The sequence below is a fragment of the Sturnira hondurensis genome, unplaced genomic scaffold (genome assembly GCF_014824575.4).
Source record: "Sturnira hondurensis isolate 20B ecotype Veracruz unplaced genomic scaffold, ASM1482457v3 Scaffold0007797, whole genome shotgun sequence".
Taxonomy (NCBI): domain Eukaryota; kingdom Metazoa; phylum Chordata; class Mammalia; order Chiroptera; family Phyllostomidae; genus Sturnira; species Sturnira hondurensis.
In genome coordinates this window covers 224335-251894 of record NW_028080428.1, presented here as the reverse complement: position 1 = coordinate 251894, position 27560 = coordinate 224335, and the positions used below count along the sequence as shown (strand labels likewise).

Sequence of the window (27560 nt, the reverse complement as noted above, 5' to 3'; positions counted from 1 at the left end):
ACAGTCGTTATATAGAATACACTCATCACACTCCAGTGAATACTTTCTGCCTTTTTACTTTGCTTACTGTATCCTCATCATTTATCCATTTGCAAATAACGAGGACTAACTACCTCATCATTAAGCATGTGCTTCCATAATACATTGTACAGGTATGCTGTGGAATTGTGCACCTGGAACCTGTATGATTTTGTTAACCAGGGTCATCCCAATGAATTCGATTGAAAAAGACATGCTTCCCCTGTGTTATCAATCTTTACAATCATTTCAACAGATGGTATGGACCCTTTCACAGATGAGAAATTTGAGGTCCTAAATGGTTTGAAGCTACATGTAGGAAGTCGAGATAGGATTGGGGCCCGAGTTTCCCAACTTCAAGGCTGAGGCGCTGCACTGCACCTTGGAGAGGCAACCTGGCGTAGCGGTTTCGTGAACGTACTGCATTCATGGAGTTCACGAGGGTTTGAATCCCAGCTCTGCGGGGCACCAGCTTTGTGACCTTAGGTACATCATCTCACCTTCCTGTGCCTAATCGTGGTCCCTGTATTACGGGGTTGTAGTGATGATTAAATATGCATTAATCACCTAAAAGTCTCTATAGTGTATAGACTGCCGTGGGCGGCCCAGGGCCCTTGGGTGACCCGGCTGGAAATGGTGGGCGCCGCTTTTCCTCCTCAGCAAGAGCCAGTTGGAAACGTGCGGTCCGGTCCTCTCCACGGGCTCGTGGCCAGTGGCTTCTCCTCTGGTCCCCTCGGCTGCCGACCCCTCGCCACGGTGGAGACAAGGTGGTGGGCCGGAGCAGCGCCACCGCTGCCGGCGTGTAAGGGGCCTCTTCATCGGGTACTACATCGACTTCGACCGCAAGAGACGGAGGGACCCCAACGTCAGGAACGGGCTGCGAGAACGAAGACAGAAACAGAAGCTTGTCAAAGGGAGAGGTGGACTTTCCAGGTTACCGGACCTTAGAGGTGCTGAAGCTGTTTGGAAATTGTTCCTCGAAGAAACACAGCGTGGTGGAGTTAGTAGCTCAAGGTGGGTATGAAAGAGCGTAGACCACCGGACCAGTGCGATTGCGGTGTGAGGACAGCCACGGCGGTTACTCCAAGCGCCACAGCAAACACTCCCACGGCCCGTGTCCAGATGCTTCTGGCTAGGCGTCCAACAATCGGAGAATTGTAAGTGCTCAGAGCTTGGCTGAAGATGATGTGGAATGAGAAACGAATATCAACATCATAATCTCCATTAAAAATGTTTTTAAAATCTTAAAAAAAATAAAAGCCTCTAGTGTATACATTATCGGTATCAGTGACTTATTTTTACTATGCCTCCTAGTAAAGGCCTGTGAAGTGGGCTAAGTAATCAACAAGGACTGCACAGGAGGAGTATAAATGCTTAATGGGGTGATTACATGAGCTGGGTGGTGAGGTGGGGATAGACAAAGCAGGCTTCCCTCGGAAAGCAAACCTACGGAGCATTTGAAATCTTGCTCCATGTCATCAGTTTGGCTCAAATAAAGTTATAAAAAAATTTTAAATATTTTTCTTGATTATGCTATTACAGTCATCCCATTTTTCCCCTTCACTCCCCTCCACACTGCACACCCTCTCCCACCCGCATTCCTTCCTTTAGTTTGTGTCCGTATGTCATACTTATAAGTTCTTTAGCTTCTATATTTCCCATACTATTCTTACCTTTTGCTGTCTATTTTATACCTATCATCTATGCTACTTATTCTCTGTACCTTCTCCCTACTTCTCCTCCTCCTCCCACTCCCCTGTTGATAACCCTCCACGTGATCTCCATTTCTGTGGTTCTGTTCCTGTTCTAGTTGTTTGCTTAGTTTGTTTCTGTTTTAGGTGTGGTTTTAATAACTGTGAGTTTGCTGTCACAGTTTACTGTACCTGTTTCTTTATCTTCTTTTTCTTAGATAAGTGCCTTTAACATTTCATATAATAGGGATTTGTGATGATGAACTCCTTTAACTTGACTTTATCTGAGAAGCACTTTATCTGTCCTTCCATTCTAAATGATAGCTTTGCTGGATAGAGCAATCTTGGCTGTAGGTCTCCTTTCCTTTCATGACCTGGAATACTTCCTTTCAGCCCCTTCTTGCCTGGAAGGTCTCTTTTGAGAAATCAGCTGACAGTCTAGTGGGAACTCCTTTGTAGATAACTCTCTTTTTGTCTTGCTGCTTCTAGGATTCTCTCCTTATCTTTAATCTTGGGTAATGTAATTATGATGTGCCTTGGTGTGTTCCTCCTTGGGTTTAACTTCTTTGGGACTCTCTGAGCTTCCTGGATATCCTGGAAGTCTATTTCCTTTGCCATATTGGGGAAGTTTTCCATTATTTGTTCAAATAACTTTTCCACTTGTTGCACTTCCTCTTCTTCTGGTACCCCTATCATTCAAATGTTGGAATGTTTAAAGGTGTCCTGGAGGTTCCTAAGCCTCTCCTAATTTTTTTGAATTCTTGTTTCTTCATTCTTTTCTGTTTGTTCTTTCTTTCTTCCTTCTGGTCCACACCATTGATTTGAGTCCCAGCTTCCTTCCCATCACTGTTGGTTCCCTGTAAATTTTTCTTTATTTCACTCAGCGTAGCCTTCATTTTTTCATCTAATTTGTGACCAAATTCAACCAATTCTCTGAGCATCCTGATCACCAGTATTTTGAACTGTCCATCTGATAGGTTGCCTATCTCTTCATGGCTTAGTTGTATTTTTTCTGGAGTTTTGATCTGTTCTTTCATTTGGGCCATTTTTTTGTATTGAGGAACCTTGTAGTAAGGGATGGAGCCTTAGGTGTTCGCCTGGGAGAGGCCACTCACGTGGCTGTGTTGTGACCCTGGATGTTCGGAAGGGTCCAAGAGGGAACAATGGCGCTTGCTCTGCTCTCTGCTGGATTTCAGTCACTTCCCCCATTTCCCACAAGCAAATTGGGCCCCTCTAGTGCTGATTCCTGGGTATGTGGGTTTGTGTACATCCTGGGACCCTGTGGGTCTCTCCAACAAACTCTCCTGTGAAGCTGGGACTTTCTCCCGCTGCTGCCTTGACCCCCACAGGTGTTTTCAATTGGTGTTTCAAGGCTTTATTTCCCTGCGCTGGGACCCTGGGTTGCTCAGTCTGTCTCACTCCCCAGCTTTGCCTGGTTTATCTGCACATGAATGTGGGACTGCTGGGTCCACCAGCCACCTTGTGCACCAGCGCCCCTCTATAATCTGCCGCCTCACTGGGTACCCCCCGCTGCTGCCCCACGTGCCCGGGGACCACCAGCCACTGCTTTTTACTTTTTTTTTTTGCCAAGACCCCTCTCCGCCTGGCTGCCCAACTTCACCCCTCCTACTGGTCTGGATGAATGTGTCTACTTTAACTCCTTGGTTGTCGGGCTTCCATACAGTTCAATTTTCTGTCAGTACCGGTTGCTTTTTTGCTTCTAAATTTTTGTTGTCCTTATTTTGGTTGCGCGAGGAGGCACAGTGTGTCTACCTATGCCTCCATCTTGGCTGGATGTCCAAGTTATAAAAATTTAAAGAAAGAAAGAAAGAAAGCCGTGGCTGGTGTGGCTCAGTGGATTGAGTGCCAGCCTGCAAACCAAGAGATCACCAGTTCAATTTCTGGTCAGGGCACATGCCTGGGTCCTGGGCCTGGTCCCCAGTAGGGGGCGTGCCAGAGGCAACCATGCCATGTTTCTGTCCCTCTCTTCCTCCCTCCCTTCCTGTCTCTCTAGAAACAGATAAATACAATCTTTTAAAAAATAAAAGAAGGAAAGAAGAAAACCCAGAATCCAGTCCAAAAACTGACGGAGAGTTAACCAAGCCCACAGAAGAGGGTAGGGTAGGTGCAAAGGCAGAGGGTAGGGTAGGTGCAAAGGCCAGGAGAAGGGAGAGGGCCTGTTTTGCAATAAGCACAAGTTACCCTCTAGTGGTGGAAGTTAAAACTGCTAATTACATTGGCACAGCACAGTCTTGCCAGGTACCTGAGGTGGGTGCTATTGTTATCCTCACTTTACAGATGGGGCTCTACCAAAAGAGGAGGGGTGCGGCAGGAGGAACCCAGACTACTGGCATCTAAATCCCCTCCTAAGTGATTGGGGTGGCTTGGAGTTTTAAGCAGGGAGGTGATGATGGGGTAAGATACTGTGTTTTGCAAAAGACTCAATTCCCTGAAGAGGCTGAGCAGGTCAGCCTGCTTCTGATATTGGTAAACAGTGCCAAATGGCTTCTTAACTGGTTGCACCAAGGGACCGTATCAGGAACTGGCTTCCACCCAGGGGTTCAGGGCATACTGCCTTCCCCACAGCTCTCAGGCGCCCTGGTTTAGGGGCCATTTCTCTATCCCATTCCAACAGGATGCTTCCCTGCCTGGCTGCTCCTGACAGAAGGTCCACGTTTGTGCTTTCTTTTTTCCCATAATTTTTAAACTTTTGTATAGATTTTATTTATTTTTGTTATCCTCACCCAAAGACATTTTTTCACTGTTTTTAGAGAGAGAGGGAGAGAAGCATCGATTTAACAGAGAAGCATCAATTTGTTGCCTCCAGTACGCACCCTAATGGGAGATCGTTGGCGTCCCAACCCGGGGATTGAGCCTAGGTATGTGCCCTGACTGTGGCATCGAACACTTAACCTTTCAGTTACAAGAAAATGCTCCAACCACACTGGCCAGGGCTGGTTTATTAACTTTAAAGAGATGGGGGGGAGCAGAGATGGAGATTAGTTTATGTTTCCACTCACTTATGTATTTATTGGTTATTTGTTGCATGTCCCTGACCAGGGGTGGAACCTGCAGCCCTTCCTAATCCAGAGGACGCTCTAACTCACGAAGTACCCGTCCGAGCCCAGGCCTGTGCTTTATGACTCTCCGCGGCACCCGTCCACGTCTTTCTCCATGTGACCCAAACAGATTCGGGCATTTCCGCTTCCTCTCTGCTTTCTTCTCCTCGGTGTCCGCGGCGGGTCCGTAGTCGGGTGAGTGGGCGAACGCCCCGGTCTGGACCGCCCGGGTCTGGACCGCCGAGGACGGGATTGCTCGTGGGCCGAGGGCGCCCCGCGCTGACCTCCTCCGCCCTCCTTCTCGTCCTCCCAGGTCCCCGCGGAAGCGGCGTTGGCGGCGTCATGGCGGAGCTGACGGCTCTGGAGAGCCTCATCGAGATGGGCTTCCCCAGGGGACGCGCGTAAGGGAGCCCCTCTAACCCCGGCCCACGGGGGTCTCGGACGTATCCGGGCCTTTCCCCCAGCCTGGCCTCAGGCTCTACGCCCCAACCTGACCGTCACCATGGCTCGTGGGCGCTATTCACGGTGTTTCTGCCCTCAGGGAGAAGGCTCTGGCCCTCACAGGGAACCAGGGCATCGAGGCCGCGATGGACTGGTGAGCGCTCACACCGGGAGTCAGGGGACTGGGGACTGGGAGGGACAGCCTCAACGTTGACCTCCCTCCCGACTTTCTCTGCCAGGTTGATGGAACACGAAGAAGACCCCGATGTGGACGAGCCGCTAGCGACCCCCCTCGGACATATCCTAGGACGGGAACCCACCTCCTCTGAGCAAGGTGGCCCTGAAGGTCCTGACTGAAGGACATGGGGTGATTATTCAGGAGGGCCCGAGGAGGATGAACGGGTAATGACACCGATCACTTGTTTGTAGGACCTGGGTCCACCGTGGAAGAAAGCAAACCCGCTTTGAGTGAAGAGGAAAGACAGGAACAGACGAAGAGGTAAGGAACAGTCGTGCATACTTGAGGGTCACCTTCCACCTCTACCCAGTACACAGTCTAATCAAAGAATCTCAGATTTTTCACATTCTTTACATCCTTGCTTGGCGCTTCCTTTTTTTTTTCTTTCATCTTTTATCACAGGGTCCCTGAGTTTGTTTTCTGAGTCCTTTGTTATAAACTCACCTTCCCAATCCATGTTCATTTCTCTTGAGCTTTTTCCCTTTTGCCATACAGGATGTTGGAGCTGGTGGCTCAGAAACAGCGGGAGCGCGAAGAAAGAGAGGAGCGGGAGGCGCTGGAACGGGAACGGCAGCGCAGGAGACAAGGGCAGGAGCTGTCAGCTGCCAGACAGCGGCTGCAGGAAGATGAGATGCGCCGGGCGGCGGAGGAGCGGAGGAGGGAAAAGGCCGAAGAGTTAGCAGCCAGGTCTCTGGTGCTGGGGGTGTGAGAGGAGAGATGTGAAAGGAATCAATACGTGCTTTCCCAACACCTGACCTTTCTTTCCACATTTCAGACAGAGAGTCCGAGAAAAGATTGAAAGAGACAAAGCAGAGAGAGCCAAGAAGGTAGGTGATTGGGAAGACACAGCGTCATCGAGTAGGGAGAGCTAATACCATTTTCTGCATTGGCGGGAAAGGAAGGGCTCATAGTGTTTCTCCTGCGGGTGGGCGAGTGCCTGATGCAGTGTTTTACTTTGTTCTGCAGTATGGTGGTAGTGGGAGTTCTCAGCCATCCCCGCCGACAGAGCCAGGGCCTGTTCCCTCCTCTCCCAGCCAGGAGCCTCCCACCAAGCGGGAGTATGACCAGTGTCGCATACAGGTACTGATTCTGGTTCTTCTTGCTCCAGGGAACCATCTGTCAGCCTAGAAAGCGTCTAGCCCAGACCTTTTTTCAGTCCTGTTTCTTTGCCAGACCTTGCCCTTCTCTGTAAAGAGCTTTTGAAATCCTACCTCCTCTGCTCCTAGGAAAGATCAAATTTCACTCCCCCAATCATATTTAAATCCCTATCTCCCTCTTACTCAGCAATTACTTCTTCACTTCATGCTTTCTTTGGGTTTATTACTCAGCTGTTTGCAAAGCTAACGTTCATTTATGATGAGGATTTTATCCAGGTAGTTTTGTGTAATTTTGCCTTTGTCTGTCTTAAATTGTGAGGGGGTATGTTTCTGTTCAGTACTTGGTCAAGCAGAGCCTGAGTAGTTAGTTGTTCATTAGGTGCTTTTAATAGTAGTTACGTTGGTTCGATCTGAGGAGGAGGAGCCAGCTTTGCTCTTCTTTCCCTTACTTGGGTGCCTCACCCAGCTGTGACGCTCACTGTAGTCTTTCACTTGCCCTCTAGGTCAGGCTGCCAGATGGGACCTCGCTGACCCAGACCTTCCGGGCCCGGGAACAGCTGGCAGCTGTTAGGCTCTACGTAGAGCTCCACCGTGGAGAGGAACCCGGAGGGGGCCGGGACCCCGTGCAGTTGCTCAGTGGCTTCCCCCGGCGGGCCTTCTCAGAGGCCGACATGGAGCGGCCCCTGCAGGAGCTGGGTATGACGACATGGGGGACCTGAAGCAGGACTTGGGTGTGATAGGGGCATACCTGAGAAAGGAAGGAAGGAGCGCAGAGAGAAGGGGCTTTGTGGAGATGATGTGAGGCCAGGAATTTGGGGGGCAAATAGGTATGTGTGGTCTAAACCTGTTTTTCTTCCATCTTTAGGACTTGTGCCTTCTGCTGTTCTCATTGTGGCCAAGAAATGTCCCAGCTGAGAAGGCTTTATCCCACCTTATCTGACCTCTTCGTCTTTGATAAAGCACTGGCATCTCCTTCCTAATAAACAGACCCTCTGAGTTCTCTATATGCTAGACTCCTTCCTGAATGGCTGGGAGGGCCCAAACTGAGGCAGAGGAAGAATCTAAAGGGAATGCTTTTAGAGTAAATACTACTCCTTATCTTAACCTTTTTAGCAAAGACTTGTTTCAAATCTCTGGGTCTGATTAGTTTACTGGGGAGGTTGAAGGGGGAGAGGAACTAGCAGTGGGCAATACAGTGGATAGCACCTTTTCCTCCTATGAGTAAAGCGCTACATAAGTCTGAAATTCTGGTTAGCTGTGTGCCGAGACTTTCTTAAGCCCACTTCCCTCCTTTAGTGAAACAGACATGATCGCACACGTTGGTGGGTGGTTGTGGGTTACGCAATGCGGGTGAAAGGTGCTGGAGCACAGTGCCTGGAACTGAGCCAGTCCCCAGGAATTACTTAACCGTTCCTGAATGTTGAGAACAATGGTGACTCCCACCAGCACATTGCTTCTGCACTAAAAAGCACTGAAAACTTAATAGCACACATTTTACAGTATTTCTCTATGCATGAACTGAGATATGAAGGTATTATTACCTATGAATGGATACCACTGTCCCATTTTAGAGACTGGGACACTGAACCATATGACTTAGCCACACTGACACGGGTTAAGCCACACTGACACAGGTTATCGATCCCTGACTCACACTTGGAGAGCCCACCGCTAGCGTTCCGGTCCTGAACTGCCAAACACCTTATGAGAGCCCATCACACTGCTGTTAACCTCAGCCTAGGGATCCCGCAAACGCTTCTCATTCCCAACCTATGAAAGGACCACACACTGCAAAAGATATGTGATTTCAGCAGCTGCAAACAGCTCCAACACTCAAGTCTGGGTTTATACCTCAGTGTACTTAGCGGTCTGGCTAAATTTATTTAATAAAGCAGCCTTTTTTCCTATTGCCAGGATATAAAATAGATAAAAGCAATGGACTTGACTGTGGGGCTGTTCCTTCACTGACAGCTCTGTGCCATCCCTTCAGTGGCCTTTCCAGTTGATTCTATGAGTGGACTCATGGAAAACTACAGTGAAAACCTGGAGGGGGGGAAGCCCCACTATTGAGAAGCTGCTCTGCCAGTCATTGCGTCTTACTGTTCTAAATTAACCTTAGAACAGACCTTAAGATAGTTACCACCTTTTATAGAACAGGACAGGCTCAGATTTTGTGACATGATAGAATTGAATCAAGATGCGACTCAGCACGCTTTCACTACTTCAAACAAATGGCTCCAAAGGTTAAATAACGGCCACAGGAGACATCCAGCACATGTTAAGTGTTAGACGCCCCACTGCAACCTCACTCGAAGGATAGGAACTTTAAGTGTCATCTGAGTGGGCATTTCTACTGCCACAAGATTTTCCGGTATAGTTCTGAGTTCAAGAATGTCCCCCAAAGTAGACTCAACCAGGTCACGTGACTTGACTCCTGTTGTGAAAACGTGGTCGCCTATTGGGGCTTCAGCCTCACGTGGGGAGTGGGGCAGGCGGGAGCTGCAGTTATCCCCGCCCGCAGAACCGACCCCCAGAACTCTAGGCATTTACGAGCGTCAGACCGCACGGCTCACTCTCTGGATTGAGGAACACGATTTACTGATTCCTTCAGTTCACCAATGACTCTGGCCAGCGATAAGAACGTGAATGCGCAGTCAGTGCAGGGTTTGGGGGGAACGTGCTCACTCGGCAGCAGCTCTCCGGCCAGGGCTACCCGCCAGGTCCATGAAAAAAAAGCGGCCTCGGACTCCGGTGCCAGAGTGGAGCTCCCAACACCCACCGGTTCGGATCCCGGCTCACGTTGATTTTCCACTGCTCACCCAGTTCTTCCTCCAGGTCACGTTCTCCTGCGTGGCAGCTGCCTCCTGCAGAGTGGCCAGCACTAACTGTTTGGTCCTGGCCGCTTCTTCCCTGCTCCGTGGGTCCTGTCCCGGCATCTCCTGAGGGCAAGAGAGAGGATGGCAGTTCCGGCCGGCCCCATGCTCTCCGCTGGCCCACCCACCCCATCTCTGATTTCCATTGATCCCACCTTAAGCATCGCCTGAACCCGCTCCTCTCCCGGGGTCACCAGGACAAAGAGTGCGGAGCCCACACCAGCCCACGCACCCACTATGGCAACTGTGATCAGCGCTTTACGCAAGGACACCATTGCTGACCACGGGATGAGCGAGGCGACCTCAGGCAGTCTAGAAAGGCTCGCCCCGCGTCTCACCGCCTCCTGCACAGGCTAGAGCGACCCACAGCGGACACCATAGAGGAGGCTGAGCTAGAGAGGACCGCTCGGGAAACGTTTAGAATCTAGAGCACCTGGGTCTTAAATCTAGATTTGGCCGAAAGGATTCAGCTGTNCTCCCGGGGTCACCAGGACAAAGAGTGCGGAGCCCACACCAGCCCACGCACCCACTATGGCAACTGTGATCAGCGCTTTACGCAAGGACACCATTGCTGACCACGGGATGAGCGAGGCGACCTCAGGCAATCTAGAAAGGCTCGCCCCGCGTCTCACCGCCTCCTGCACAGGCTAGAGCGACCCACAGCGGACACCATAGAGGAGGCCGAGCTAGAGAGGACCGCTCGGGAAACGTTTAGAATCTAGAGCACCTGGGTCTTAAATCTAGATTTGGCCGAAAGGATTCAGCTGTCAAGGCCAGCTTTGTGTGGCTTGTGTGGCTTAGTGGACTGAGTGCTGACGTGAGAACCAAAGGGTCGCGGGTCAGATTTCCAGTAGGGGCACGTGCTTGGGTTGCAGGCAGGGTCTCCAGTGTGGGCGCGCCAGAGGCAGCCAGATACTGATGTTTCTCTCCCTTTCTCCTTCCCTCCCCCACCTCTAAAAATAAATTTAAAAAAAAAACGAAAAGAAAAGGAAAAAAGGCTTCCTATCATTTCTTTAAACAAACAACAACAAAAAGATTTTGATGTCGAAGGCAAAGCACGGGGCCCGTGGTCAAGAAGTCTGGAGTGGGAGTGCGTGTCTTTCCTTTTTTTTTTTTTTTTTTTTTAGATTTTAGAGAGAAACATTGATTTGTTGTTCCACTTATTTATTCATTTATTGGTTGCTTTTTTAAAAAGATTTTATTTGCTTATTTTTAGAGAGAGGTTTTAGGGAGGGAGAAAGGAGCGAAACACCAATACATGGTTGCCTCTGCGCACCCCTCAGCTGGGGACCTGGCCCGAAACCCAGGCATGTGCCCTGACTGGGAATTATACCCGCGACCCCGTGGTTCTCAGGCCGGCGGTCAATCCACTGAGCCACACCAGCCAGGGTAATTGGTTGCTTTAAAAAAAAAACAAACAAAAAAAAAAACCTCACCACCTGTTTATTTATTTTTATTGATTTTAGAGAGAGGAAAGGAAAGTGAGAAACATCCATGGGTTACCTACCGTCAGCGCCCCTACCGGGCGTGGAGGCCAAACTTAGGCATGTGTCCCGATGCAGAATGGAACCTGCAACCCTTTAGGGTATGGATGACGCTCCAACCAACTAAACGCCCCGGCCAGGGCTCATTGGTCGCTTCTTGTAGGTGCAGAGATCGAACCTGCAACTCAGAATCAGACACGTTCTAACCTCCTGAACTACCAGGCCAGGGCCAATAATGCGTGTCTTCATGGCTGCTGTGGGGTTGTCCAGTTCCAGAATTTACTGATCAACAGAAGGCCAGGGCCAAAAAAGGGGGAGAGGGGGAAGGCTGGGGTTGTGCCCTGTGGTTTCCTATAATAACCTGTGGTGTTTCAATACACATAGTAGGCGTCCAGATATTCGGACATATCAATTCGTCTACAGATCCCCTTCAGTGCCTTTAAGTCCTGAACAAAAACTCAAAGCCAAGTATACCAGGTGTGGAAAAGGGTGTGTTTATATATTTCTTTATCTTACTTGGTAATAAACTTGTTACACCCTGGCTTAGAGTGTCATCTTGGTACTCCAAGTTCCCTGGCCAAGGCACAGACAAGACTCAACCAATAAATATATAAATAAGTGGAACAACAAACTGATGTTTCTCTCTCTCTCTCTAAAAATCAATCAATTAAAAAAATCTTTAAATAATAATTTTTTTATCATGGCATGCCCTTGGTGTGTGTGTGTGTGTGTGTGTGTGAGTGTGTTTCTAGATTTTGTGTAACATACAAAATTCCAGTTTGGAGAAGAAAACACCTTACTTGTGTGTAGACAGTCATTTAACATTTAAGTTCTTTGTGCCCTGGCTTTTAAGGGAGCTGATAACAATATCTCATAGTTTTAGGATAATTAAGTGAGTTTACACATAGAATCCTGGCAAATAGTAAACAGCATATAAATATCCATTAAAAGATACAAGGAAATATGTCACCTTGGGAAACCCAGGAAACAAAGGAATAAGGAAGTTATGAGTCTGTTAAGGCTCTTCACTCACAGCGCTTTAATCCAGAGGTCCTTCTTGATAGTCCTACTGCCTTTCCTAATGTCACCAGGGAGTGAGTAGAAATAAAGCTCTTATCCCAGCCGTGGGATTTCCCCCTCCTCTGGAAGGCCCATAATCTCCTAGCACGTCATTCTGCTCTCCTCAGAAATGATTAAGGAGCCAGGCTCCAAAGAAGATTAAAGGAGCAGTCTGTGGGGTACACTGGGCAGGGGGTCAGAACGCTACTCTGAGTTCAACCACCCTGCATGCTAAAAATCAGCAGCCATGGACCTTGTGCCAGTGAGCAGTGAGGATGAGCATCCAGAAAGTCCTAGGCTGACCAACCCTCTCTGGAAGGACAGAGAAGAAATTGACAGAGATGAAGTTCATCAGGATGTTCAGGTCAGTACTTTCCCACCCTGTGTCCTGCTGCTGGTTCATCCTCCAAGTTAGCCCAAGACCATTGCTGTCCCCATGCAGGTTGTCTCTCAAAAGACCCCCCATCTGCCCTCCCTTGTGGTGGAAACTTCGGAGGTAAGTGAAGAGAGTGGGGAGCTCCGGTGGCCACACGAGGAGCTGCTGTTGCTCACTGATGATGAGCGAGAAGAGGCCCAGGTCTGCTTCCAGGACCAAAGTGAAGAGCCAGGTGAGGGCACTGGCAAGTTCGGTTCAATAGGGCCCTTGTGACCTGGAAGTTCTGGACAGGACCAAGATGGAAAACTCAGTTGTTAATGAATTAAGCAACGCCAGGCACACAGATGTTCAGTCAACAGAGTCAAGAAAAATGTTGAGACGGGAAAGGTCAGGGTGGCTGTCAGAATTGACCTTTAGAGGGCAGTTCCGATGTTGGATAAGTCACGTCTTTTCTTTTAAAAAAATATTGCATTTATTTATTTTTAGAGAAAGGGCAAGGGAGGGAACAAGAGAGGGAGAGAAACACCAATGTGTGTTTGCCTCCTGCACACCCCCAGCCAAGGACCTGGCCCTCAATGCAGGCATGTGCCCTGACTGGGAATCAAACCAGCAACGCTCCAGCCCACAGGCCTGCACTCAATCCACACCAGCTAGAGCTCATGTCTTTTAATATGTTTTTAGTATTTTGAAATATTTAGTTTGTTGTGGGGGAAAATAGATAATAAAATTACCCCAAATCTGACTACCTAGAGACAGCTAATATTCGAGATGTTTTCTTTCGCAGGTAGTTTATGGTGTCTACATGCTGTTATAGAAAAAAAAATTTTGAGTATTTACTGTGTGCCAGGCACTGTACTATAAACGCTTTGTACCTCAAGATTTTCAGAATCCAATGAGGGATATACTTTCCCTTCTAGAGAAAACTGAGGCTGTGAATTTAAGTTTCTAATTATAATTGCTATATTACTTTATAGGCACAAATTACAAATCCACATTTGTTTTTTTTAGCAAAAGGCAAAATATTTGATCTGAAGTGAAACAAGCATCACAAGCTCATGTTATTTTTTAAAAATTCAATGGACTAGAAATATTTTTCATTGTCAATGGGCGCTTTAACTCCCTTCCCCCACATCCCTCCAGGCTGGACATGGAGCCCACTGGACCCCAGATCTCCCTTAAGAACTGTTAACCCACAACTCAGCTGGGGGCAGGAACAGGTAGAGCAAGATGCCTCCTGGATTCCTGAGGAGGAGTGCCAGGAAGCACCCAGTCCCTGTCCTCTCTGGGACTCCACAGGCTTCCGAGTCTGCAGAAGCCAATATGTGGAATGCCCCCATCTTCCTCCTCCTAGGAGCTTTGAGGGTAAGTTTCTCTCCTTTAACATTTTAGCTAGGTTTCTTTATAGAGCAATTTTACCTATCCTTTCACAACTTTCTCCTGTTCACAGGAGAGGAAAATGGGATGAGAGGCTTGGCCACTGGGTTCTGATTAACAATTCTTATCTGCTGCTTCTAGAAGTTCCAGTTAGCTGGGAGTGGGGAATGATCCACTTGCATTTGCTCTATTCAGCACTCATTTGGGGCCGGGGCCTGCTCAATGTTGCAACTATCATTGTATGTAATCCATAACTCTAGGTATCATTCCTACCTTGCTGATGAGTAAACTGGGCACAGAAACCATTAACACTGTGCACCCACCTAGGAAACCTGGAAGCCAGGACTGAAATCCTCCTTTTCCAGCCATCTTGCAAATGGAAAGGTCCCTCCACCTCTCCTCACCCAACAAAAATTGTAGGATTGATAAAAAAAGTCTTTATTGGGAGCCTTGAACCAAGTAAGCAAAGTAAGTGATGCCCCTGAAAGGGCCTATCTCCTGTACAGTCACAGTCCAGCCGTGGGATCTTTGCTCCAAGCAGGGAAGCCGCACGTCTGGGTCCTCATCTGAAAACTGAATCAGGGTCCCCTGGGGGCATAGGACCCTCAGGCATTCTGACAGCACCTGGTAAGCTCCAGGTAGACCACCCCTAGCAACGGCATCCCAGGTGCCCTTGTCCAGTACTAGCTGGAAGGAGCCAGAGGAAGCCACTGGCTCCAGGTTCTGAGCATCAGCCTGCATGAAGTGGAGGCGGGAGGCAGGATGCCCGGGGCACAGAGGTGTTTGGCCTTGACCACCTTCCAGGACGCTGTTCATGTGGGACACAGCCACAGGAGAGAAGTCCACCCCCAGCACGTCCACAGGATGTGGGCACTTGGTGTAGAGGCCTGTACACAGGTTGGAAGTCCCGCAGCCCACGTCTAACACTCGCAGGGGACAGGCAGCCTGGGACCCCTGCAACAGCGGCAATAGGAGCCCCTGAATTTCCTCGTACTCAAAGAACCAGTCGAAGGTGGGAACTCTGCCCAGACGGGGCTGGGCGTGGAGTTTGTCCCAGAGGCAGCGGTCCGCCAGGCAGCTACCGGCCAGGGAGCCTGTGGACAGGTGGAAGGCACGTGTCACCGGGCGCCCGAGTTCTATCAAACTGCTGCAGTTACAGCACAATGTAACTTGGGGTTTTAAAAACCACACTACAGGGAGTAGACTCCCGGGGCAGGAAGAAACCACCTTGCCCTCCCCGACTCTTGCCCTACCCGCCAAATCGCGGCGCGTCCCAGCGGCCAGGGTCGCCCAGCGGAGGACTCGGCGCAGCGCGGCCATTCGGAGGTGCCGGCAAGATCAGCCAGAGAACCTTCTTCGAAATGTTGCCCGCCCTTCCACGAAGCCTGAGATTCAAGAGAAGATCTGCAAAATCAGCTTTGCGGAATAACGCGTATAGCCTAACTCTGCAGCCTCGGAAAAGAGCAAGCGGGCACACACACACACCTACAACGGTACGAACGGCCTTTATTGGTTACAAACGGGAATGGAAAAGGCGGGGATAGGAAAGCTTCGGTTCCTGGGGCGGCTTCACAGACCTGAAACAAAAGGAGGAAGCATGAGCACCCTGTGGAACAGCCCGCAGAACTTCGGTTCTACCCCGCTTTTTCGAGACCAGTGTCCCGGCGCTTGAGGATAGAACCGGCGGACTGGAAACCGTCGGCACCGAAGACATGACGCCGAGGGGGCCGGAGCCCCTTCCCTCTGCCTCCGTACATTACGGGGACCGGGAACGCAAGCCCGACCTCCGCCAAGAAGAGGAGGGTCCGCAAGCCCCGCCCCAAACCGTTACCGAACGCCAAGCTCAGTTACCGAACTAACTCCAGACTCACTCTGCGACCGTCCTCGGAAAGGTGGAGGGGCCAGCTGAGCTTCTTTATATAGCAGCGGGGCCCGCCCCCGAGCCGCGATTGGCTTGCGGAGGTCTGAGGGGCGGGGCCCATACGGACCTTGCGTGGAGCGGAAACGCAGATCCAAAGCGAGCAAATCTGCTCAGCCATGGGTGGTCCGGGAGGGAAGATCAACCGGCCCCGAACGGTGACTGTGTGGGAGCGCCGACTTTGTTTCCGAAGCGTCCCGGAGCTCTCTAGTCCTGCCCGAGATGGGATCGATAGGCCAGAGTCGCCGGGTGCGGGGATCCCGGGTCGCGGTGCGCGGCCTTGGTATGATTAGCATCTTCCTTCCCTGCAGGAACTGAAGAAGAAACTGTTCAAGCGACGGCGGGTGTTGACTCGGGAGCGGCGGCTGAAGCACCGGATGGTCGGGGCTGTGATAGACGAAGGGCTGATCACGAAGCACCACCTCAAGAAGCGGGCGTGAGTGCCAGACCCTCTTCCCCTGGGTCCTCCCCACCGAGTCTCCTTTCCTGTTTCTGCCGAGCGCCGGAGTAGCTAGCACCTCTTTGCTTCCGTTGTGCACTCGCGTTTATGCAAGGGACGTGCCTGCTGTGTTTGTGCCTTCAGTCTTCTAGCCTCTCACTGTACCGGTAGCTTACAACATTTCTTTGGGTCTTGGACCTCACCGAGAATCTTAAGGCGAGCTGTCGACTTTCCCATCTCTGAACATAGACTTTTATAAGGAAATCTTAAAGTGTACACAGAAATGTGCATACAACTAGATGAATTTTCCGAGGCACACGTGGGGTTTTGCATGTAAGTTTCAGGGGCCGGGGTCTTAGGGAAGAGTCCCACCCCATTCTTTCATCGACTTCTTCTTTATTAATATTTGCAGAGTTTATAATAAGAATTTTTTTTTTTGGTTTTTGTCCCTGGTTCCTGGCACAGAGCTAAAACCTTCAGTCAGATAGCAGTGTCTTTTTGTTTCCTTAGGAGCCCCTTCGGAACATACCTAAATTGATGCTAATGAATGACAGGGTGGGGCTGGTCACCAGAAATACCCAGGGATTTGAGGATTGGAAAATTAAACTGCACCCCTCCCCGCTGCCCATCAACCTCTAAGAGGTGGTGCAGGAGGTGGTGGGGGTGCTGGCGATTAAGCTCTAGGAAAACTCTGGAACAACCGATTTGATGAGCTTCCTGGTTGGTGAATTGGTGGAGGTGCTGAGAAGGCAGCTGACTTGGACAGGGCATGGAAACTTTGCCGGGATGGGGGTGCGGGGAGGCAGAGGTATGAGAGGATTAAATGGTAATGGGCAAAAATACAATGAAGATTAAATCAAAAAGGATTTAAATCAAAAAGAAATTTCTGGCCTGTTCGCCTTACCTTGCCTTCTGCTTCTCTTCCATCTGGCTGTTCTGAGTGGTATCCTCTTATAATAAATCGGTAAACAGAAGTAAATGTTCCCTGAGTTCTGTGAGCTATTCCAGCAAATTGTGGAGTCTGAAAAAAGGTATGGGAACCCTGATTTGTAGTGAGTGGGTCCAAAGCATGGGTAGAAATATGCTATCTCCAGGTGAGTAAAGTCAGAATTGAATTAAACTTGTAGGACACTATGTTAGTAACTGCTGAGAATTGAAGAATTGTTTGATGTGAGAACACCCCCCTACCCCGACATCTGGTGTCAGAAGTACGGAGAATAGAGTGGAAAAGTAGTTTTCCCTTAGAAGTTTCTACAATATACTAAAATTTAACATTAACTATTTTATCTGTTCAGTTCAAACTCACTGCCTTAGAGCCCTGCTTTTCAAACAGTTCTTTGAAGTGGCCCCAAAGATAGCTAGACCTTTTCAATAGCTAGAACCCCTTCCGTGGTTTGTGTTGGTTCAGGCTAACCTGGACCTTTGCTCCTACCGACCCTTCAGGTCCAGTGCGCGTGCCAACATTACTCTGTCTGGGAAGAAGCGCAGAAAACTCCTCCAGCAGATCCGTCTTTCCCAGAAGGAGAAAGCAGCCATGGAAGGTGAGGGTGGGACGCCGAGGGCGGGTGGAGAGGGGGCAGCCTGGATCCACTTGGGTTCTTGAATGCTTCTTCTCTTTGCTCAGTGGAAATCCCTGCAAAGCCAGCCAGGACTAGTGAACCACAGCCCAAACCTCAAAAGAAGACCAAAGCCCCCCAGGATGTAGACATGGAGGACCTTGAAGAAGGGAGCTAAATCTTAACCCCTTTCACCAGAAGATTCTCAACTGGAGCCAGGAGGACTCAGTGGTTGTTTCAGAACAGTTTGGAGTAAACATTGCACGTTTTCACTCTCCCCAGACTCATTTTCAGAATGGCCTAGTGACCTGCTGTGGAAGGCGGCGTTGAGAAGGGGCTTCTTAGAGGTCAACTCCATTTGAAATAAAGCCCTTGAGTTCTCGCTGAGATGTGTATGATTAAATGTAGGGATGGGGACGGGCCATGAACAGGCGTCTGTGAGTGTGGAAAAAGGCAGTTGGGAAAGGGGACCACAGAGAAGCCAGCCTCTGTGACAGCCTTGTCTCTCTAGTGAGTGACACTCTAACTTTCCATTTGTGACCAAAATACAGATTATTGTAGAGATGGCAGAGGAGGTAAGGGTCCTGATGCCGGCCCCGCCACTTCTGTGTCATCGGGGGGGGGGGGGGGGCAAGTCACTTTTTATCATATTTGTCGCTTCCTTTGCTGGATTACCATTTTTAATAAAGTGAAGACCAAGCATTATTTTTCCCTTCTAATTTTCAGAAACTCTTTTGGAAGCCAGAGCTGGGGTGTTTAATTAACAGGAAAAGCTGCCTGTGTGGAGGTGTGTTTGGGGAAAAGCATGTTCCCTGCGCCCTATTTAATCAGTGCATGCTTCCTGGAAGAGGGAGGGTCTGGGCCCAGAGTCGCTACTTTATATTTTGAATAATATCAAACTTCCAGTGAACTTAAGTGATAAGAACTCAAACTTCAGTGAAGTTAAAAGATTAGTACAATGAACCCTTATATATGCATTCTACCTGGATTTACCAATTTGCAACATTTTTCACTTGTTTGATCTCCTACACATTTGCAAATACGTATGTGTATGATTATGTATCTTTGTTGTCTTTGCTGGCTCATTTGAAAGTCAACTGCAGATGACATCCCTTTGTTAAATTTTGCTCTATTTCTATAGAGCAAAAATACTATTATCACCCCTAATACTTAACAGTAGTGAAATAGGCCCTGGCTGGTGTGGCTCAGTGGATTGAGTGCTGGCCTGCAAACCAAAGGGTCGCCAGTTTGATTCCCAGCCAGGGCACGTGCCTGGGTTGCAGGCCAGTTCTCAGCAGGGGACCCACGAGAGGCAACCATACATTGATATTTCTCTCCCTCTCCTTCCCTTCCCCTCTAAAGATAAATAAAATTAAAAAAAAAACTACACAGGTCCACTATATGTAGTTCTGTTTCAATAAATGCTGTAGAGGTGTTTTCCTTATGATTTTCTTTTTTTTTTCAAAGATACATTTCCCTTGTAATTTTTGATCAATTATAGTTTCCTAATTTTTTCCCTGCCATTACTCTCCCCTGCCTTCCCCTCCCCCCACCTCCCACATTCAATCCTTCCTGGCTCTTGTCTTTGCCCATGTGTCCTTTACACATGTTCTTTGCCCCTTCCTTGATTTTCTTTTCTGTTGATTTTCTTTTCTCTGTATTGAATTGATTGGGGTGACACTGGTTATCAAAATTACACGGATTTCAAGTGCACAGTTCCACAGCACCATCTGTACACTATATTATGATCTGCTCACCACCCAAATCACATCTCTGCCCATCACCGTTTATCACCCTCCACCTCGCCTCACCCCCCGCAGTCACCACACTGTTGTCCAGATCCAGGAGTTTTTTTCTTTTTTTTCTCAATCCCCCTGCCCCTGCCACCAAAGCTCCTTATGATTTTCTGTTTTTATGTAGAGGAAGGAAGAGAAAGCAAAACATCAATTTGTTGTTCCACTTATTTATGCACTCACTGGCTGATTCTTGTTTGTGCCCTGACCTGGGATCGAACCTATAACCTTGGTGAACTGAGAAGATGCACTAACTAACTGAGCTGCCTGGCCAGGGCTCCTTATGATTTTCTTAATAGCATTTTCTTTTCTCAAGCTTATTTATTGTAAGAATACAATATATAATACATATAGCATACAAAATATGTGTTACTTGACTATTATCAGTAAGACTTCTGGTCAACAGAAGGCTGTTAAGTTTTGGAGGGAGTCAAAAGTTATATGAAGATTTTTTACTATTTGGGGGACGAGGGGTGAGTGCCTCTAACTGTCACATTCAAGGGTCAACTTGAATGTAATGCCAGTTTGTCTCATTATTGATAGAGACTTGGTTAAGTGGGTGTAAGATTTCTCCACTGTTAAGATATTCTTTCCCTTTGTAGTTTGTAAGTAATCTGTGGACTGATACTTGAGATTGTATGAATATTTTATTGCCCAAAGACCCAGTGGGTTTAGCATCCATGATTATTTTTACCCGAATTAGCTAGTGCTGTAAAATGTAAAATTCTATCATGCATTCATATTATTCAACATACTCATTCGACATTTTTAGTGACTGTTGAAATCTCTAAAGAAATCGCCTCTCTCCTATTTTACCTATTTATTTTTAGAGAAAAGGGAAGGGAGGGATAAAAAGAGAGAAACATCAATCCCCTGCCTCTCACATGTGCCCCAACTCGGGGCCGAACCTGCAACCCAGGCACGTGACCTGACTGGGCGTTAACAGCAGCCTTTTGCTTTGCTGGACAACACTCAGCCAACTGAGCCATGTCAGTCAGGGCCCTCCCTTCAATTTATAGCACCGCTATGGATTTAGATTGTTTTTCTGTGTGTTATAATCCATTATTATTGCTTTTTCATGCTCAAAATCATACCAAGTTTGACCAGCAGAAGCCTTTTCAAGGTGATCTGTGTCCTTTTCACACAGCATCATCCGTCTTGGGCATTTCCTTGCTTTCTGCCACAATGAGATGTCTCAGCCTCACCTACTATTTGCCCTGGCCTAAAATTTGGAACCAGCCATTTTCCCAGGGGGACAGTATTATATCCAGTTTTAAACACAGAAAGAAAAACTACTTGTTTGTGAATGAACTGTATTCAGATGCCATAAGGAGAGGAGGGGAGGGGATAGGCAGGAGAAGGAAAGACATCCAACCTCTCAATATGCCTGTCCTTCATAATCTTGTTCTCCCTGTGCCCGAAGCGGCAAAGAGCTTGCTATGAAGAATTTCTGTGTCGGGCACTATGCTAAGTCCTCTACATAAATGATCTCAAGTGATCTTTGCAAAATGTCAGAGACAGGAGACATCATGCCCACTTTACAGATCAAAAAACGAGTTCCAAAGGACTGGGTCACTTGCTCAGGGTTACATTGCTGATAAATAGCAGACATGAATCCAGATCTAATGCCAAAACAAGCTCCCTTACAATGTGAAATCCTTAAGGGCAAGGACCACATCAGTCTCCTAGCAGGAAGAACTCATCTGATTCAAAGGCCTGCTTTCACAGACTGAAAGTTGATGCCCAGAGAAGGGAAGTGTTAGGTCCAAGTTTAGGCAGAACTAGGAGGAGAAATTGTCTCAGATTTACTGTCTTAGAACAGTTCTTGCTAGTAGGTAGTATATGCACTTTGGGAGTAATTGAACTTCTAAAATTTAAGAAAAATGAATAATTAGTCTTTTAAAACATAATCACTTGAAAAGTACCTTTGGGACATACCACCTGCTGTTATTCTTTCACTTCCATTGAGAACAATGAGCCTAATTAATACAGGCCTCAGAACCTACTTTCCTTTTCATTTATTCAACCAACTATTTATTAAAAACCTACCAAGTGCCAGGCAGATACTGTTGTAGGTGATGAGAATAATAGTCTTTAACAAAATAGGCAAAGGCATTGTTTTCAAAGACCTTATTTTTTGGAGTTCACTGAACAAATATAATAAAAATAGCTAAGCCCTGGCTCGTGTAGCTCAGTGGATTGAGCACGTGCCTGTGAAGCAAAGGGTCACCAGTTCAATTCCCAGTCAGGGCACATGCCTGGGTTGCAGGCCAGGTCCCCCAGGAGGGGACACGTGAGAGGCCACCACACATTGATGTTTCTCTCCCACTCTTTCTCCTTCCTGTCCCCTCTCTCTAAAAATAAATAAATAAAATATTTAAAAAATAAATAAAAGTAGCTATAGCTTATTAAGTGCTTGCTTATATACTACCTGGTTTCAATTTTCACAACTCTGAGGTAGTTGTATTACCGTCCTCATTTCCAGAAGAGAAAACAGGCGTGAAAAAGCTAAGTACCTAGCCAGTAAGTGGAATAGCTGGGATTTACATAGACTGGCTGGAGTGGGGGGTCTTGATAGGGTGTCTTAGCTTCGCATGTAGTTACCAAGCTTCCTTTCTGCAGGTATGGGGATGTGGGGTACAGGAAAGTAACCGCACTGGGAGGTGGAGGAGACAGCAGAGTGTAAATTACGGAGACTGACAGAACAATTATAGGACCAAGCTAGAACTTGGAAGACACCTTCGGCCTAGTCACCCCAATTTATTTAGGGTTTCTTCTTCCTCCTCTCTTTTCTTTTCTTCAACTTCTCTTACGAATTTTCTCTTTTTTGTCTCTTTTCTGCTTTCCCCATTCCCTTCGCTCCTTTAACTGATGTTTACATCGTCCTTGTTTCTTGAATAAAATGTCTCCTAAGGAGGTGCTTCATTTTGTTAAAAACCTCGTGAAGTTGAATATTTTGTATTTTGCGCTTTAGAAAAAAAAATAACTGAAGTAAATTGTGAATGGCAGCAGCTAGCACTACTTTGTGTATCAGTGGCTTTGTGCGGGACGTGGCGGGGGCGGGGACATGTTCAATTGAGGGCGGGTCGACTGACTGCTGTCATAGTCCTAATCCTGCTCCTGGACCTTGTCACTGGCGGAACCAAAGTACGAGGGTCGCGGTCGTCGCCGGATCGGTTTTCTTGAGCAGCCTCGCCGCCTTTTCCTTTCGGGTTTCCCATCAGTGCGCATGCGCTACTTGCGCTCCGCTGCTCCCGCCTCGGGCTCCGGCTAGGAGGGCTCCGGGATGTCCGCGTTGTGCGACCCTCCCGGGGCCCCAGGGCCTCCCGGGCCTGCCCCGGCCACCCACGGTCCCGCGCCGCTCAGGTAGTCAGAGCCCCTGGCATCTTCGTTCAGCGCGCCGCCCCGCGCCAATTCCCCAGCCTTCTCGGCGGAAACCCGGATCCTACCTCGAGAACTCGCATTAGGGTTCTCAGAGATTCCTGGTTGGGTCTTCCCAGAACTCAGGGACTGCCTCTGGGCTCCAGTGCCCGCACTCCCTCTAAACCCCAATGCTTAGGCTCTCCGGTCCCTGACCTTGCACCCCCGAGAGGTGGGGCTATCAGAACTCTTGGGAATCCAGCTGCCCAGCCCCTTTTAGACCGGAGGAAACCCAGGGTCCCCTGCTTGAGGGGGACTCCCAGAGAACCCAGGTCCAGAAACCCACAGAATGCTTCCTTCTAGCCATTGCCTTGCCTTCCGATGGAGACACTCCTCTCACTTTAGGGTGGGATTTGTTTGTTTGTTTGTTTGTTTTGAGGATCCAGAGAGGTACGGTACAGTCAGAACCCTAGAGGATGCCGTCCTCTTTGGCAGAAAGGGCAATAAGAAGAAGGGGATTTTGCTCCTTCTAACACTGAACCTCTGAGACTGAACCCATATGTTTTGGGAGGGGAGGGTTGAAAAGCGGTGCCTTGTCTGCGCAGGGACACCCCAATTCTTAGGCACATGGAGGGTGCTAGAAAGGTGGTTGTCATTGAGGGCAATCCAAGTGGTGAATGGTTAGGGTGCTTGCAGACTATGGGAAGGAACAGATATTGGGAGGGAGATCCCTTAGTAAAGGACGAAGTTGACCTTATGAATTTCTTTTCATAAAGAATAAAGTCCAGGGTGCTTGTGTTGTGGGGAGTGCAGTAGAGTTGGAAAGGTGTTTTTAAAGATGTTACAGGAACACAGAATATACTCAATTCGACAAAAATATTGTTTCTTATATACCAAGCACCTCCATAGGAAAGAGATTCGGTGCTGAAGATCACAGAAATGGTTTCTGCCCTCTTGGAGCTTTTAGTCTGGTTTCCTTATCTGTAAGCTGGGATCATAATAGTACCTACCTTATTAGGCTGTCACCTGGATTGAAATAATACTCACAAAGTACTTTAAAACGTATCTGAAGGAGCGAGGGGGTGGTGGAGGTGGAAGAGGGTATAAGGGGGATAAATGGTGATGGAAAAAAAGAAGTACCTGACACATTCTAAGAGTTATCTGATATCATTCTTTTTAAAAAGAATTTTATTTATTTATTTTTAGGAAGAGGGAAAGGGAGAAAAAGAGAAACGTCAATGTGTGGTTGCCTCTCATACACCACCCCACTGGGGACCTAGCTGGCAACCCAGGCATGTGCCCACTGGGAATAAAACCAGAAACCCTTTGGTTCGAAGGCTGACACTCAATTCACTGAGCAACACCAGCCGGGGCTAATATCATTATTATTGAAAGAAAAATAGCTAGCATTTATTGAGTGATTAATGTAAAATATATATGGTGCTTAAGTGCTTTATGAACATTATTTCATGAGGGAGGGATAGTTATCCCTATTTTACATAAAAAGAAACAAGCTCATGGAAGGAATGTAACTTGCCTAACATTTCCACACAGTAAGTCTTCTCTTGTTTCCTTACAGTGCTCAGGAGCTGTCCCAGGAAATCAAGGCTTTTCTGACAGGTGTCGACCCCATTCTGGGCCACCAACTCTCCGCCCGGGAACATGCTCGCTGTGGTCTTCTCCTGCTCCGTTCTTTACCACCTGCTCGGGCTGCCGTGCTTGACCACTTGCGAGGAGTCTTTGATGAGAGTGTCCGGGCCCACCTGGCTGCCCTGGATGAAAGCCCTGTGGCTGGCCCACCTCATCTCCGTCCACCTGCACCCTCCCATATCCCTGCCGGGGGACCTGGTCTAGAGGATGTAGTGCAGGAAGTGCAGCAGGTACTCTCTGAGTTTATCCGGGCCAACCCAAAGGCCTGGGCACCTGTGATTAGCGCATGGTCCATCGACCTCATGGGGCAACTAAGCAGCACGTACTCGGGCCAGCACCAGCGTGTGCCCCATGCCACTGGCTCTCTCAATGAATTGCTGCAGCTGTGGATGGGCTGTCGGGCCACACGCACATTGATGGACATCTATGTTCAGTGCCTCTCAGCGCTCATTGGTAGCTGCCCAGATGCCTGTGTGGATGCCTTGCTGGATACCTCTGTCCAGCATTCCCCACACTTTGACTGGGTTGTGGCCCATATTGGCTCCTCTTTTCCTGGCACCATCATCTCCCGTGTTCTCTCCTGTGGCCTTAAGGACTTCTGTGTTCATGGTGGGGCTGGAGGTGGAGCTGGTGGCAGCGGTGGAAGCTCGTCTCAAATCCCCTCTACAGACCCCTTCCCTGGATCTCCTGCTATCCCTGGGGAGAAGCGGGTGCCCAAGATTGCCTCAGTTGTGGGCATCCTCGGCCACCTGGCCTCCCGCCATGGAGACAGCATCCGACGGGAGCTCCTACGAATGTTCCATGATAGCCTGGCAGGGGGCACTGGGGGCCGGAGTGGGGACCCCTCCCTTCAGGCCACAGTTCCCTTCCTCTTGCAACTGGCAGTGATGTCACCAGCTTTGCTGGGCACAGTCTCGGGAGAGCTGGTGGACTGCCTTAAGCCCCCAGCTGTGCTGAGTCAGCTGCAGCAACACCTGCAGGGATTTCCTCGAGAGGAACTGGACAACATGTTAAACCTGGCTGTGCATCTGGTGAGCCAGGCCTCTGGGGCAGGTGCCTACCGCCTTTTGCAGTTCCTGGTTGATACAGCCATGCCTGCCTCCGTCATTACTACCCAGGGCATGACTGTGCCAGATACTGTGCGTGAGGCCTGTGACCGGTTGATTCAGCTGCTGCTTCTACATCTGCAAAAACTGGTTCATCACCGGGGAGGGTCTCCTGGGGAAGGGGTGCTGGGCCCACCCCCACCCCCTCGCCCTGTGCCCTTTCTAGATGCACTAAGAAACCATGTTGGAGAACTGTGTGGAGAGACATTACGATTGGAACGGAAGCGCTTCCTCTGGCAACACCAGCTCCTGGGCCTGCTCTCTGTCTATACCCGGCCTAGCTGTGGACCTGAGGCCTTGGGCCATCTCCTGAGCCGAGCCCGAAGCCCTGAAGAGTTGAGTTTGGCCACCCAATTATATGCGGGGTTGGTGGTCAGTCTCTCGGGCCTCCTGCCCCTGGCCTTCCGAAGCTGCTTGGCTCGGGTGCATGCAGGGACTTTGCAACCTCCCTTCACAGCACGGTTCCTGCGCAACTTGGCACTGCTAGTGGGGTGGGAACAGCAGGGTGGTGAGGGCCCTGCAGCTCTAGGAGCCCGGTTTGGGGAGTCTGCTTCAGCCCATCTTACTGACTTGGCTCCTCTCCTGCTACATCCTGAGGAGGAAGTAGCTGAAGCTGCTGCCTCCCTCTTGGCCATTTGTCCCTTTCCTCCAGAATCCCTGTCTCCCTCCCAACTCCTGGGACTGGTGAGAGCTGGAGTGCATCACTTCTTTGCATCTCTGAGGCTGCATGGCCCCCCGGGTGTGGCTTCAGCCTCCCAGCTTCTTACCCGCCTCTCTCAGACTTCCCCTGCAGGGCTTAAGGCTGTCTTGCAGTTGCTAGTTGAAGGAGCCTTACATCGGGGCAACACAGAACTGTTTGGAGGGGAAGTGGACGACGACGAGACTGTTTCAGTTGTTTCAGCTTCTTTGCCTTCTGCCTCTCTATTGGACACAAACCGGCGACACACTGCAGCTGTGCCAGGTCCTGGAGGGATTTGGTCTGTTTTCCATGCTGGAGTCATCGGTCGTGGCCTAAAGCCACCCAAGGTTATCCAGTCACGAAATCAGCAGGAAGTGATCTATAACACCCAGAGCCTCCTCAGCCTCCTGGTACATTGCTGCAGTGCTCCGGGGGGTACTGAATGTGGGGACTGCTGGGGGGCTCCCACCCTGAGCCCGGAGGCAGCCAAAGCTGTGGCAGTGACCTTGGTGGAGAGTGTGTGTCCTGATGCAGCTGGTGCTGAGTTAGCCTGGCCCCCCGAGGAGCACGCCCGGGCCACCGTGGAGCGGGATCTCCGCATTGGCCGGCGCTTCCGGGAACAACCCCTACTCTTTGAGCTGTTAAAGCTGGTAGCAGCTGCTCCTCCAGCCCTGTGCTACTGCTCTGTGCTGCTGCGGGGGTTGCTGGCCGCCCTCTTGGGCCATTGGGAAGCCTCTCGCCACCCTGATACAGCTCACTCACCCTGGCACTTGGAGGCATCCTGCACCTTGGTGGCTGTCATGGCTGAGGGAAGCCTTTTGCCACCAGCCCTGGGTAATATGCATGAGGTATTTAGCCAACTGGCACCTTTTGAAGTGCGTCTGCTGCTGCTCAGTGTCTGGGGCTTTCTCCGGGAGCATGGGCCCTTGCCCCAGAAGTTCATCTTCCAGTCAGAGCGTGGCCGCTTCATCCGAGACTTCTCCAGGGAGGGTGGGGGTGAGGGTGGACCCCATCTGGCTGTGCTGCACAGTGTCCTCCATCGCAACATTGACCGCCTTGGCCTTTTCTCTGGCCGCTTCCAGGCACCTTCACCGTCCACCCTCCTTCGGCAGGGGACATAGCCTTTTCTATGCTCCAGAAGCCGAAGATGTTTGAGAAGTGAGACGGGGCTTAGGTGCTGCAGAAGGATGGAGGTTTCTTTTCTAAGACCTTAGCGTTAAGAGCGCCGTCACTTTTTTCCCCTACTTTTTTTTTTTAAATAAAATTTGCAAATTTGAGAAAAACAAGAGTCCAGTACCTGTGTCTGATGCTTATGAGCCAATTAGCGCCTGGCTCTGGACCATCCCGCC

General features: G+C 49.3%; 5 protein-coding genes, 1 non-coding gene and 1 pseudogene across 11 annotated transcripts; 4 read left to right on the top strand and 3 right to left on the bottom strand.

Moving 5' to 3' along the window:
- Positions 1-279: 279 nt before the first annotated feature.
- LOC118991650 (mitochondrial import receptor subunit TOM20 homolog) lies at positions 280-1266 on the top strand (annotated as a pseudogene).
- A 3592-nt stretch (positions 1267-4858) lies between these two features.
- Positions 4859-7550, top strand: UBXN1 (UBX domain protein 1). 2 transcript variants are annotated; one of them, XM_037052929.1, is made up of 10 exons: positions 4859-4963; positions 5082-5169; positions 5310-5363; positions 5449-5543; positions 5639-5708; positions 5943-6134; positions 6223-6274; positions 6414-6527; positions 7048-7240; positions 7410-7550. In XM_037052929.1, the coding sequence occupies exons 2-10, from the start codon at positions 5111-5113 to the stop codon at positions 7457-7459; spliced, it is 879 nt and encodes a 292-aa protein (XP_036908824.1). In that variant the 5' UTR covers positions 4859-4963; positions 5082-5110; the 3' UTR covers positions 7460-7550. The 2 variants fall into 2 exon arrangements, with proteins under 2 accessions (XP_036908824.1, XP_036908823.1); XM_037052928.1 differs by having other exon boundaries at positions 5449-5555.
- A 618-nt stretch (positions 7551-8168) lies between these two features.
- Positions 8169-10059, bottom strand: UQCC3 (ubiquinol-cytochrome c reductase complex assembly factor 3). 3 transcript variants are annotated; one of them, XM_037052936.1, is made up of 3 exons: positions 9573-9770; positions 9360-9483; positions 8169-9253 (listed from the first exon to the last, which is right to left on the bottom strand). In XM_037052936.1, the coding sequence occupies exons 1-3, from the start codon at positions 9690-9692 to the stop codon at positions 9114-9116; spliced, it is 384 nt and encodes a 127-aa protein (XP_036908831.1). In that variant the 5' UTR covers positions 9693-9770; the 3' UTR covers positions 8169-9113. The 3 variants fall into 3 exon arrangements, with proteins under 3 accessions (XP_036908831.1, XP_036908829.1, XP_036908830.1); XM_037052935.1 differs by adding an exon at positions 9906-10059 and having other exon boundaries at positions 9122-9483; positions 9573-9611; XM_037052934.1 differs by having other exon boundaries at positions 9120-9483; positions 9573-9769.
- A 2082-nt stretch (positions 10060-12141) lies between these two features.
- LBHD1 (LBH domain containing 1) lies at positions 12142-17804 on the top strand. The gene is made up of 6 exons (XM_037052930.1): positions 12142-12324; positions 12403-12568; positions 13477-13698; positions 15940-16064; positions 17511-17608; positions 17692-17804. The coding sequence occupies exons 1-6, from the start codon at positions 12208-12210 to the stop codon at positions 17720-17722; spliced, it is 759 nt and encodes a 252-aa protein (XP_036908825.1). The 5' UTR covers positions 12142-12207; the 3' UTR covers positions 17723-17804.
- On the bottom strand, positions 13371-15667 carry CSKMT (citrate synthase lysine methyltransferase). 3 transcript variants are annotated; one of them, XM_037052932.1, is made up of 4 exons: positions 15562-15667; positions 15196-15287; positions 14964-15095; positions 13371-14804 (listed from the first exon to the last, which is right to left on the bottom strand). In XM_037052932.1, exons 3-4 carry the CDS (start codon positions 15028-15030, stop codon positions 14149-14151), a joined length of 723 nt encoding a protein of 240 aa, XP_036908827.1. In that variant the 5' UTR covers positions 15031-15095; positions 15196-15287; positions 15562-15667; the 3' UTR covers positions 13371-14148. The 3 variants fall into 3 exon arrangements, with proteins under 3 accessions (XP_036908827.1, XP_036908826.1, XP_036908828.1); XM_037052931.1 differs by having other exon boundaries at positions 15200-15667; XM_037052933.1 differs by having other exon boundaries at positions 15212-15667.
- LOC118991842 (small nucleolar RNA SNORA57) lies at positions 15365-15513 on the bottom strand. Its single transcript, XR_005067487.1, has one exon. It is a non-coding gene; the product is annotated as a small nucleolar RNA SNORA57 (small nucleolar RNA).
- Positions 17805-22642: 4838 nt separating the features above from the next.
- INTS5 (integrator complex subunit 5) lies at positions 22643-27507 on the top strand. The gene is made up of 2 exons (XM_037052923.1): positions 22643-22782; positions 24356-27507. The coding sequence occupies exons 1-2, from the start codon at positions 22703-22705 to the stop codon at positions 27330-27332; spliced, it is 3057 nt and encodes a 1018-aa protein (XP_036908818.1). The 5' UTR covers positions 22643-22702; the 3' UTR covers positions 27333-27507.
- The last annotated feature ends 53 nt before the right edge of the window (positions 27508-27560 follow it).